Below are 13114 nucleotides of genomic sequence, written 5' to 3'. Positions count from 1 at the left end.
TTTATTGTGCATCAGCAAAAGTACTGCCTTGTCACTTACTACTGCAGCATGCCTGTAACCCCGAAGGGTCCGTTCGATTCAGTCGCTCTCCACATTTACCCACCTGTCCACTCATCCACTTGGACACTGGCTTAATAAAGATGTAGACAAAGGTTGCCTAAAAGAATAAGACAATTAATGAGTTAAATTTTGTTCTTCATCTCAATGAACGGCACCGGAGGTGGACCAAGAATAGCGGTATCAAGAATGCAGCTCTGCTTTGAACGACTGAACGTGTTACACTTCCTCTTCCCACTTAGCTAATAGGGAATTTTATTTTTTTAAAGATTTGCTAGTTTAAGTTCCTCTTCTCTAACTTAAAGCCCTAAATACGCGCACACACGCACAGACAGGACTGACAGATCTAGGTACGACTGTAAGCAACATAGCAAAAAGTTTCACGTCCATTTGGAGAATAGCTGGAGACTGAGGAAAATTAGCTGCTGCTACCGTAGCATCCAAGACGATAGTTGGACAATACATAGATAGAGGAGGCGGAGAGGTATAACCAAGAAAAGTGGGAATGATGAGTCTTGTTTTCAGCCATCCTTCCATCAAAAAGCTGTTAAAGAGAAGCTGGTGTGGGAGGTAGGTGGGTGTATTACAGAGCCGAATTCCCTCGAGCATTGAAAGGCGGGGGGAGAAATTGACATATCAACATCGGGATTGATGAATGGCTGGTAAGAGGGAAGGGACGGGGGAGAAGAAAAAGGCAGGAAGAGAAATGTTGCAGGCTGAGATAATGATGACGGTACCGTCGTTGCAGCGGCTGTTACAGCGCCGACAGAGCTCGTGTCGTTAAAGGAGGGAGGGTGATGGAAATAGGAGCAGTGACCACCGGAGGTACGTTGGACCGCCGCTACTGTTGCTACTCCGTTGAGAGTAAGGGAGGGCAACTCATAGTTGGTTGCCACAGGAAAGTCATTTGTCAAACCACTTTTTCAGACACCACGAATTTTAGCAGTAATATGTGCTCTAATCCGAAGTGCCTTCTTGAATCACATCGCTGCCAGGACCACCAATAAGCCACCGTATCATTTTTTTGTGATGTCGCCATCCCCTGTTGTTCCGACAGTCAAAAATCACTTAAGATCGGTTTTCCAGCTCCATTTACCCTAACAAGATCCCACTTTTTAAAGTAATGAAGAACGAAATGCGGATGTGACAGGCCGAAAAATGTGAACTAGACGAATTGGAAAAGTTAGGACTCATTTCCTCAGCGTCACTAGTGACATCGCCCAGAGGAAACATCATGCTGCAAGGAATAAAGTAGCTTGCCAATAAAAGCTGAAATTTGTAGAGAAGGCTTTTAGCACGATCTGGTGCGATGATCGAATACTCAACCTTTTTAAACAATGAGACTGAAATAACAACCGTTTCCAGTGCCCCTGTCCCTATGCGTGTCAGTGACAATCGCCACTGTGGGGGCTGGATTCTGTGAAAGTCTACTCTGTGCGTGGAACGCTTGATTGCTGCTATTCCAGAGAGATGGTTGAGCTGTTGATTAGCGAAAAACTTTGCGTCCTGGTTTGACATGAATGCGTCAATTCTTGGTTTCGTGAAATGGACCTGGAACAGCCGTTTTTTGGGGTGTGGAAAGAGAAGGGTGCGAAATCGATGGTAATCCAGGAGAATCAAAATAAATTTCTTACATTTGGGATAAGAGAAACTGACCTAAGATCTACTAGCTATCCCAGCAGTCTAAATTCAGACTCTTCACTCTTCAAATGTTGACCTGTTTCACCGGGTCTAAGCTTCTTCTCATACACCTTCCACGAACCAGCAGCGGGGGATAAAGTATTCTACGATTATCGGACTTTTGGACTCTGCATTGGGGTCCTTTGCGACTGGAGCAGTGCGGGGGCTTACCAACCAGGTTAGTAATGTTCCGGCAACTCGGTGATGTCAGCAAAACGCTGTGAACTTTAGCACCGTCAGGTATTTCCTATTCCTGTGTAGTCGTGGTCAAATTGTAAATACCTGTGCGGTGCACCCTGTTCCCTTAAGTTACCCTCATCCTGGCGAATTCATAGAACTCCCTGAGGATACTGCTGGTTGAGCACTTCCCCACCCATTGAGTTGAGCAAAGGCGCGACTAGAAAGCCATGTATCATAATAACTTGACAAGCTAGTAAAGCCCCATACGGGGTAGTGAATGCCTCGATCAATGACGCGACGGCCGGGCGCCACCCACCACCAATCAAATGGTCGGCCCCAACCACTCCACCACCAGTAGTACCCTGCACTACTACGTGGCAATTTCCATTTTAAGAAATCCAACCGTAAAATAGTCTCACAAATGTAAACAAAGTTATCCTTTTTGCATTTTAATGCTGGCGAACAAAGTGAGTAGTCAGATACACACGCACACAAGTACATAAAATAAAACACTTCCGCTAGACATGCCTCTGCGATTGTGGCACACTGCCCATTCGCTGAGGGTTCTGACTGGGATAGTGGATTCCCAGTGAGGGCAAATCCTGAGCCACAGTTGGTTGCGGTGACTGTAGCATCGATGGCGGTTGATCCAACAACACTGGTCTTTCCTCCCCCTTTTCTACTGCTATTTCTTTTTCCACCTTCCCCATTTCCCCCTCTTCTCGTTGTATTACTGGAGGTGGCGGTGGCGGCGGTGGTGGTGCTGACAGCAGCGGAGGTGGCAGAGGTCCCCTCTGTCCAGTCATAAAAGCTGTTAAATGCAAAAGGCGGCAAATTTCAGTGGCAATAAACAATTGCTTTTTATTGTTCCCCAAGGAGAACAACAAAACTCACCAGCAGGATCAACAACGGGAGGCGCGAGTTGAACCACGGGCATGGGTAGAGGTGGAGGCGGAGGGGCAGAGAAGAAAGCACCGCTCGGACCGGGAATCGCAGGCATTGGGCAGACGGAAGACGCGGACACCGAAGAGAGCAACGAAGGGGGTGGCGGTACAGGTGGCAATGGAAGACCCGGAACCGGAGGTAAAGGCCCTGCATCAATCACTCCAGTCACACTTATCCCAGCGCTTGCAGCAGCCAAGGCAGCTGGCGATTTTCCCCAATTCACGGTCAAACGATGGCCCCGTAAAATCAAACGATCGTAGCTTCGCTCAGCAGCGCGCTCAGCGGCCTCACGGGTAGTGAACTGTAAAAAGGCGCAGTGCTGCTTGTAGTGTACGCTGACTGACCGTAGCTCGCCAAACTGGTAGAAATGATCGCGAAGATCCTTCTCCGTTATATCCGCCGGCACACCACCAATGTATATTGTGGTGATGGTGCTATCTTCGGGTGGCGTTAGCTTCGGCATTGCGCGGTATTTTGAAAGCAGTTTTGCGGCGACGGGGTCGTCATTGCCGTAGTAGCGATCACGAAGATTCTGGTCCGAGAGGGGATCGTCGGGATCAGTTGGTTTTTCATGTCTATAGGGACACTCCTCACCTCGACGACATTCGCCCTTCACCCAGAATGAGCAAATGTGCGGACGATTGCGCCGGTAGTAAGGTGTGGTGCGAGCAAGTTTTAGGAGCAGATCAGAGCTAGCAGTCCCTGTGGAGGCATTGGAGCTAACAATCGCTTTCCCAATGAATTCGTGACCCCCATAGGGGGCCGTAACGTCACCCGAGGCCTCTAGCTGCTGTTCAATTTGCTGGTGGAAATATTCCCGATTAACGTCGCTTCGGGGGAGTTGCTGGTTTAGTCGAAGAGCCTTATCTCGGACCTCAACGGGAAGACCATACTCCAGATCAAAAATACATGTCTGACAGACGTTCTTCACCTTAGCGCACGTCTGACAGATTTCTGTTTTTTTGAAGCGAGCCTTGGGACCAGGACTCCACCGAAAAACGGTAAACGGACGAGAACATATCTTGCATTCCTTTCCATATTGTTCGCGCATCATGCGGACAAACGGACTGGGTCCAAGACATGTCTCACAGAGAATTGGGAAACTCTAAGGGGTAAAAGTGAGATAACTTAATACATTTGTACAAAGACTCTTCACGCCCTCAAAATAAACTAGTTTAACAACTGACTCCCATAAATTTAGCCACCAGAATTCTGTGAAAGAATCTTATAGCTTAAATAAGGCACAGTAAGGGTCGCGGATTGGGTCAAAAGCATTGGCGAACTATGGAACAACGTATTTGACACTAAACGTGTCAAAATGTGGGATAACTGCAAGATTGGCAACTATAAAGAGGACCGCGTGGGTAAGAAGACGGGGTTTATAACGGTGTCAGAATAATGAAGCACGACCAAGAAGCGTAGATATCGCAACGAGTTAGCAACTTTATAAGTAAACAGAAGGCCAGATGTAAAAGGCAGCCAAAAACAGCCCTTGCACTTGAGCGTGAATAGCCCTTATGACGAGGAGATTAAATCCCTGGTATTAATGGTAAAAGGGACCATAAAAAGGCCTTTACACTCACAGAATCCTCCCAATTCTGCCGATTATATGTGTTCGACGTCTTCGAAGAAGACATCCCGACGCGCCACACAAGACTAAATTGCGGAGGACTAAAACAAGAAATTGTATTATAAACAACGCACCCTTTAGTATCATGTTTTTCGACCATAAATATATTACCAACTATAGTATTTTAGCCTTAACATTATTCATCTATGCTACACAAGAAAAAATCTTAATGGTGGTCTATTAATTTTACAACTATATTTAGGAGTTATTTCGGCCTCCTAATAAAGATTTTAGCGCAATTTAATTTTTTTAATTGCAATGAACTTGCGCTTGCTTTTTTAGCAGAAAATTAGTGGATTTTGTTGAGTGGTAAAGATTTGGAAACTTGATAACTTCAAATGCGTTGGAATACCGCTCAGATAAAATATACAAGCAAAAAACCAAGTTGCTGCAGCTTTGTTACATTTAATACAAAGTCCGCCTTCTCCTGACACTTTGTGGATAGGCAAGTCCATAATACACAATCAAGAATATGACACCCAGGGCAAACGTTATTATAACCAATGAAACGGCTGTCAGTCCTCGCAACGGTTCCTTTCGCCCATCAGTCAGGAACCACACAGTAGCTGCTGTCGCATTCTCCACGAAGAATACGGTATACCAAATTGTATAAACCGTTCCGACCGTTGGAGATCGATGACAACGTCGAATGTTGAGCAGAGCCACATCGAAACAGTGAACTGCTGCTAGGGCTGCGACAAACAAAACTTCAAGAAGGGAACACGAGACGCGAGTTTCGTAGGTGAGAACAATAAAAGAGAAGAACCAGTGGAGAAAGAGACACCCACAGAAAACCCATGGCTGATGGGGGTAATGGCGCATGCAAGCTGCCAGAAGTGCCAAAGAAAGAAGACGACTGGCGAGAACACATACCTTCCAAATGAAAAATATGGATGTGGCGGGAAGATTGCGCCAGTGGAAGGTGGTAGAGAAGGACGTGTTAGAATTGTATAGTGCAATTTGGTAGGCGGTTAGGCAGTAGGCTAGTGCGAAGAGGGACGTGCCGCAGCTGGCATACTGTAGGAGAACTAGCAAAAGGTGCTACTTATTAAATTCAGTGAAAATCTTCCATATTTGTAACGTTTAAAGTTAAGATAATTGGTTTTTTGGACCGAGTTAGACCTCTGGATAACTTAAATATTCATTTAGCTATCTATGACTTGCAAATTATCTTTAGGCTTTAACAAACCTCGGCCCCTCCAAAACTGCACTATGTACAAGAAAGAAATAGCAGAATAAAATGTAGGAGTTCTTAGCTCAATAAGCATAACAAACATTGCAGAAGGAGGATTCTTGATGGTTAACTACTGGCAATTTATCTTTTATAACTGATGCCGTTATAAAATAATTGCTTCGGTGTTAAATGAAGTGTCTACACTGGAAAAACCTCCGACTTACGCAGGTTGGATGGGTTGGTTAGCAGGACGTAAAGTTGGAGTATAAGTTGGGGTGCAGACTCCATGAGACCCTCCATTACTTGCAACATTGCAGAGTCTGCTAACTCGCAAAGTCTTAGATGTGTCAATTGAACAGCTTCATACAAGCCGATTTTGTCGACCCTTAGGCTGCGAAAGCCGTAGATCAGGGCGTCGGCTTGTCTAAATTTGAGCAAATTTTTTGCACTTTCAGGATTGGTGCCATTTAAGACATGTTAATCATCATTTAGCACGTGTTAATCAAGTGCATAATGCCTTTAAATTTACCGTACAATAGGAGCCATTTGAAGTCCATGTAGCAGGAGGCGCCACCCCCATCCATAAACGCTTCGCTGAGGTTCCATACCAACACGTTTATCGAGAACATACCAGGTCAAGCTGAAGCTTGTCATCACAATCGAGGGCAGTATAATCACTGACAACGTCATAGCAGCCAAATCGAAACGATCCTTTAATAAAAGCCTTTTATCCATAATAAAAGTACTCCCACCTTTTTAAAGTAGCAAACTACGAGATAAAGGTCGCATACAACATCAGCGAGGTAGGTTGTAATGGAGGCCAAAAACACCAGTAAGCCCCATGGCCAGTGGAATTTATGGGAAAAAAGATAACAACGTAAGTGCTCATAATTTCCTTCCTCTTCCTCCTCTTTCTCTTCATATTCAAGGTCCTCGCCATCAGGTGTGAGTGATCTTGGCCAAAGAGTTGACAGTGGTTGCCGAGCCTCAAAACTCTTAGGATAATGCACCTTGTCAGTGACATTGCACGAGTCTGACCTAGAATCGGCAAAAATTGAACACGACTTTTTACTTAACTTTTATAAGAAAGCACTTCATTTTAATTTTTGGGCTAGATGGGTTACAACACAGGCATATATTTGTGTGCCTTAATTAATTACTTTTTCGTTCTTCCTGTTAACCATTTCGGTTCTCATTAATTAAGTCCCTGAATTTTACCGTTATTATTATGATTAAGTTATGATGTATAAACGAGGTGTGCACCATTGATTCTCTAAACGATACGTAATTATTTCGGCAATTATTAGAGATGAGCAGAACTTTCGCTTTGTTGCTTTCAAAATTACTGTCAAACATGATTTTGCAATTCATACCTCTGCACTGAAAAATGCTTAAGTGAACAGGAATAATTTATGAAATTAAACAAAATAAGTAAAGTCAAACAATCATACGGGTTTGCGTCGGTAAAAATTGACGAGTGGCTACGGGCAGAAAGGAAGGATGGCCGAAGAAGGGATTGACTAGACCTCTGGAAATTTGTGTGGTTCACAACGATAACTGGAACTGGTGATGCTAAGGGGTCATTCATTCCTAGAGTAAATAGTGCATTTAGGATAAGACGAATATAAAATAGTTCTGGTTAATGTTGAAAAAAACTCTCGTCAGTCATACTTTAAGCAAAAAAAGCCATCCGCTTACAGACTGTAACCAGTGGCCAAACAAATTAAAAACCAATTAATCGAACGTTTAAATCCGATGCACTTTTGTGAATAGAAGCTGTAGATATCCATAGTATAAATATATATCAGTTTTTAATGAATTAGTCGAATAATTTGAGGTGGCCCATGTCTATTAAGATAATGATGCGAATATCAGTCCTTGAATGAAGGAGTCTAAAATGCATCCCTGCAACGTCATCGTATTTTACACAATTTTTTCGCCCTTTCCTTAAGCTTTTTCAAAAAAATAGTGCATGATAATATTGCGGCAACAATGTTGTGAAAAAATACACATATTATGTGAGTCTTAATGATTTAGAAGGCATGATGCTTGAATCCAATGTGTAAGAGAAGGATTTAACCCATTTATATAATTTAAGCAGCTGATATCGTGACCTAGAGCCGCCAAACCACCCAACCAACAAAAAATAATTTATCGATATGAACAAACGCGTTTTTGTCAAGAAAAATGCAGAGGTAGCTTTATTGATGGAAGTTATGCGGCTTTTATCACCAAAACTAATGAAGAATATTTATTGGAATCGACAAAGTGGCAATCGTTTAATCGTTTCTTGACATTTACTTTATTAATATCTGATGTGATTTAGCCAAGTGTTTACGTAACAGCATACATGTAACAGCTAATTTTATGGTGAAAAATTGATGGTAAGAAATGCGTACATTAAAAGAAGCAGCACATGTAGAACACCTAAGACAGCAAGGCTACCACTTGAATGCATCTCATAACTCCTTTAGCTCTATCATAACTTGACAACCGTGGCGAAACGCCAAGATTAATTGAATCCTTTGTGTTCGTTTCAAATTCTCCTTCTTAACCAGGTATCTGGGGAGAATAAAATGAAGCTTCCCCATTGCCAACTCCATCATTTCGCCTAAGTAATCACTGTCTTGCGTCATTTGTGTGTTTATCTTAATTTTGGTGCTAGACCATGTCAGTAGCCTCATGCCCTATTGCAGAACTTCATCATATTTTCTACCCCAGCATTAGGTCTTCTTTCGCCTTCATGGAAGTCTGGAGGGGCTGAAACACCGTCTATCTCTTGGAATTTCAGAGAAGAATCTAGACAACTGCCCATTTCTTGATCTCAGAGGTAGTAATTTAGGAGAGACCCACTTTATCACGCTGCTAAGGCTTCTAACATGGTGTTTGTCACCATCCCTCATTCTCAAATCGCAGTGGAAGAAGCGTCATCCCAACAATTCTATTACTACATTGCCACTTGGAGGGTGTCCCACCGACTAGTTTTGTGTGGCATTCCTAAAGATATGTATCTGCAGCAGTACCGTACATCACCACAGCTGGAAATAGCATACGAAGAGCGAGCGCAAGGCCTACCGACATCCATAGCTCAGCTTTGGCGCATTCAAACTGTCCGCCTATCCACCATCACTGCCACCAGTGCAAACCATTCACTTCCCCCCTCATTGTCCCTCGGCCGCCAAGACAGATTTATGGAAGACCAAATAGGACATTCAAATGAGGCTTCTACTGGAATATACAAGTCACATATGGACTTAATTCCCATATTCACTTAAAGTAGAGGCGATGTCAGCGAGACCACGCAGTTTGCAGAGCTGGGACACCTCTGACATAAGAAGTTGCAGCAAAACAAACATGCATCCCAGTAACTCCCCGAATCAGAGAACGGGTGTCAGAGTCCCACGCAACAGTGACGTGACCAAGTAACGGGGGGAAGAAAGTGTCAACGTGATACAGTACCACTACCCACGCAAGCTTCGTCTCAGCTCCATACTGCGTCTGACGTCATTCACGATACACCAGCTTTCACTCGGCTGGAACAATCATCACATCGATAGCCAGACATTAAAACCAAAGAGCTATTTCCTTCGTACTTAGAGTGGTCTAATCCATTTGCAAAATGTTTCGCAAAACTGCAAGAAATGCCCCTAACATTTCGTCCTATATGCATAGGAAGCGATCACATTCGCCTCTATTCACACCCAAATAGGCTAGAGAGGATAACAAGCGTTAGATCTCATCCTCAAAGCGGCATATTGGCATGTTTTCGTGGGTACTGATTAGCAGTAGGTACGCGTTTGTCCTTCAAGAGGTCCAGGTCAGCGCAGAGTCGAGCTCGGGTGGTGCATGGCTCGATGATGTCATCCAGATAGCCACGCGCCGCTGCTGGAAATGGACTAGCGAAGGCACGCTCGTAGGTGGCCTCCAGTTTGGCCGTCGACTCCGCCGCACCAAGCTCGTCGCGAAAGACGATTGGTACGGCGCCCTTTGCTCCCATAACCGCGATCTAATTGAAAGAAAAAGTAGGTGAACGCAATTCTTCAGGATAAAACCACTCCTAGCCTCATTCCGAGAAGAATGTCATCTCAAGATTGTTAAGCATAATTGAATCCCACGGTAAGTTATAGGCTCTCAATTCGACCATATTGATGCTGGACAATCTGCACTTCCTGTGCTTTCACTAAGTATGGGATGTCCGATATCCTCACCAGTGCAACGCGCCCCTCCTTGTTGGGTCAAAGCACTGTCAAATGTGTGGAGTTTATGTCTATCGCTTTTCCGGACTGACCTTCAAGTTGATGAAAATGCAAGTTTAGCGATCAGGAACCAGCGGGAGATCAACATAATGATCGAGCATCAGTGCCGGAGCAGTCAATAGAGACACTCTAGAGGGGCAAGAGGCCAGACAGTTGGAAGAATAAGTATCAACCTGACAACGTGATAGACATTCGCTATTTAGCCCAAATCATCCACCCTCACCACAACTCAACTTACCTCTGCGCTAGGCCAGGCATAGTTCACATCGCCCCGCAGATGCTTCGAGCCCATCACGCAATATGCCCCACCATACGCCTTCCGTGTGATCACCGTCATTTTAGGTACACTGGCCTCACAGTAGGCAAATATCAGCTTTGCCCCGTGGCGAATTATGCCCCCAGCCTCCTGGCCAACACCCGGCAAAAAACCAGGAACATCGACCAGGTTGACCAAGGGAAAACCGAAGGCATCGCAGAAGCGAACGAATCGAGCTCCCTTCACGGCCGCGTTGATGTCCACACAGCCCGCGGCAACGGTGGGCTGATTAGCCACAATACCCACTGGCCGGCCGGCCAGACGCGCAAAGCCGGTGAGGAGATTGGGTGCATGTGTGGGCATTAGCTCGAAAAAATCCGATTCGTCCACGATAGCCTGTTGGGCTAGGTGGAAGGGGCATTAGTAAGGTGAGGACAAGTCGATCGGAGTCACCAATACTACGACTACGCCTTTTTCCAAGATCATAAGGGAGAACCTGAGTCGGGTCGCAATACATCATGTTCGATTCAAGCAAGTACAGCTGGAGTTCCGAGAGGGAAAACCAGTTCACAGTACGACAAGCATATTCAACGGAGAGAAGAGTTGGATATAAAACGTACCAGCAGTACAATACAACGCCATCTGAAATCCCTCCTCGTTTTGTTCGCTGACCGAAAGTAAACTGCAGTATGCATTCACTGCTCACGTCCCCTATACTATGTCTAAGCAGACCATTTGAAGGAACAAGGAGACTTATTAAAGAGAGGCAGATTTTTGGAAGAACTAAGAAAACTCCAACTACTGCTTGTGAGATTAGTTGGTTCAACAGCATGGACTTAGCCCCCCTCTATTGAGTGCACAAAAAGGGTAGGAAAAAACAGGTGAGGAATCGTGTTCATTCAACTCGTACTGTTGATTTGCGTCGTTTCATGTCGAGTGAGCAATCAGCCTTACGAGAAAGTGGCAGTAACACCGGTAGTAGCCGTGTGGATGCCGCTTAATAACTCAAAACAGCGAACAACCCTTAGCGAAAAGCAGTCCACTCAGAGCGTTCGCATCCCATGATCCCTATAGGAATGACGTTTTGATGAAAACGTTTGTGGTAAACTGGGATTATACATAGGTGTGGATGCAGATATACTTGTGGCTTGTGTCTGAGTCTTGACTGATCTTCGAAGTAGTCAGGTGTGAGCCTCCTGTAGTCCAAGGCGTGCCGATTGGATACCAGGATCCGTGGACACTTCCATCTACAAGTGTGGTCATGTTGATCACGTTCGAAACACGGGGATGAATCCGAAGAGCAGACATGGTGGTCGTGGTAAAACAACAAACATTCAGGCAAAGGTATCAAGCTTAGGCTTGAAAAGGGAAGAGAACACGACCTTTGGAAAATGCCCCACTGCCAAGTTCGAAATAAAGTAGACAAAGACAGAACAAATACAATGTCAGTAAGAAGTGATGGCTTATTTGAATCCATCTATTTTTGTCCGAGTGACTTAGATACAATATTCAGTTTCCCCTATGATGAATTAATGGGTCATTTCAAGAAGAGTTGGATGGAACGGTGTTGAGTTGAGGGAAAGCTATTGAAATACGATTGCTTTGAATATCGGTGCTACAAAAGACTGGTTCGAGGTCAAAGGCGATAGAGACAGTAGACTGGTCCATCGACAAACGAGGAATTTGGTGGTAGAGATAGTCGCCTGGTGAGTACTCCATTGGCAAGTTATCTACTGAGGCGGTGAATGAGGTCAGAGGAAGTAGTAGTATTTTAAAAGGGAAGTTTTCCTTTAACAGTCGAAATGATTGTCAGGAATGGGGTGTGTGATTAGCTGAGTCTAGCCTAACTGATTTGAGGTGAGGTGAGGCTATTAGAGACCAAAGCGGCGGCCACTGATGGTTTGAGTTGCGCACGTTGGGGTGGACTTAAATTCGTCCCCAGAGGTTTGGACCTTTTTGGCGCAAGGTTGCAGCGCATGAATCCATTTGCGTCAACAGAAGTGAAACGTAGTACCCAAGTTACATTCAGTTCAAGTAAAAATAAACATTCCCACATGTTTGCTTCTTCAACTACCGTGCATTCAACAACAAAGAGTTTTATGCCCTAATCTGGAGCGTTATTTGTCCGGTATTCTTCCAGCCGATAATAGTATATATCCACTGTGTCATTTTGATATTTATAGCAATAGACCGTTCCAACAACGCGACTCATTCTTTCTACCATAGTGGCAATTTTGTTTACAACTGATCATCCTGCGCCTTCTTCAATAGTGTGAGCCCTTACTGATTCTACCGCACTGCTGTATCCTCCACCGTTGTAAATGGTGGTGTGCGTGGTGGCGGTGACTCTGATGTTTCGTCCGCTTCTCTTGACCTTATCAACTCAAGTTTTTCCGTGTTAACGTTGCGATGTCGAATCCATTGAGCCGATCATTTTACTACCGTTTTGACACCAAAAAAACAACACAGGAAGGTATGTCCAACCAAATCAAGTCCACTTTTTAGCCTTTGCTATTAAAAAACAATGTCTAAGTTGTTAACAAGGGGACTTCTAAAATGAAGTTATGAGATCCTTCCTCGAAATATATTTGGATGGGAATTTTCCAATTCTCCTGTGGCTTTTCTTTAGCAAAGAAGCTAGTGTTAAAAAGATAGCATGGTTTTGTACGAAACAGATTTCCGAAAATCAGTATACAATTTTACTTAGAGTCACTTCTGGATAGTTAAAAAAATTGGTTTTGGACTAAAACAAGAAGTAAATTTCTATCAATTCGTCGTTGTTCATTTCATTCTCCGAAAAGTAGTCAAAATAAAGCGTTAGTAAATAGGTCGTTGAGTGGCTAATCTCAATTTACTTAAAAGTTGTTGCAGTGAGAATTCTGGGCATAAATTCCTTTTGTTATAATTTGAGAAATGCAACTGGTATACCCTCGACA

General features: G+C 44.2%; 1 protein-coding gene across 1 annotated transcript; it reads right to left on the bottom strand. All coding sequences in view use genetic code 11, as the record gives it.

Moving 5' to 3' along the window:
- Positions 1 to 9408: 9408 nt before the first annotated feature.
- Positions 9409 to 10541, bottom strand: EGR_05893 (Propionyl-CoA carboxylase beta chain; the record flags this gene model as incomplete). Its single annotated transcript, XM_024495142.1, has 2 exons — positions 9409 to 9672; positions 10161 to 10541. 2 exons carry the CDS (start codon positions 10539 to 10541, stop codon positions 9409 to 9411), a joined length of 645 nt encoding a protein of 214 aa, XP_024350488.1.
- Positions 10542 to 13114: the final 2573 nt, after the last annotated feature.

The sequence above is a fragment of the Echinococcus granulosus genome (genome assembly GCF_000524195.1).
Source record: "Echinococcus granulosus chromosome Unknown EG_S00047, whole genome shotgun sequence".
NCBI lineage: Eukaryota > Metazoa > Platyhelminthes > Cestoda > Cyclophyllidea > Taeniidae > Echinococcus > Echinococcus granulosus.
This window is presented reverse-complemented; position numbering and strand designations above follow the sequence as displayed.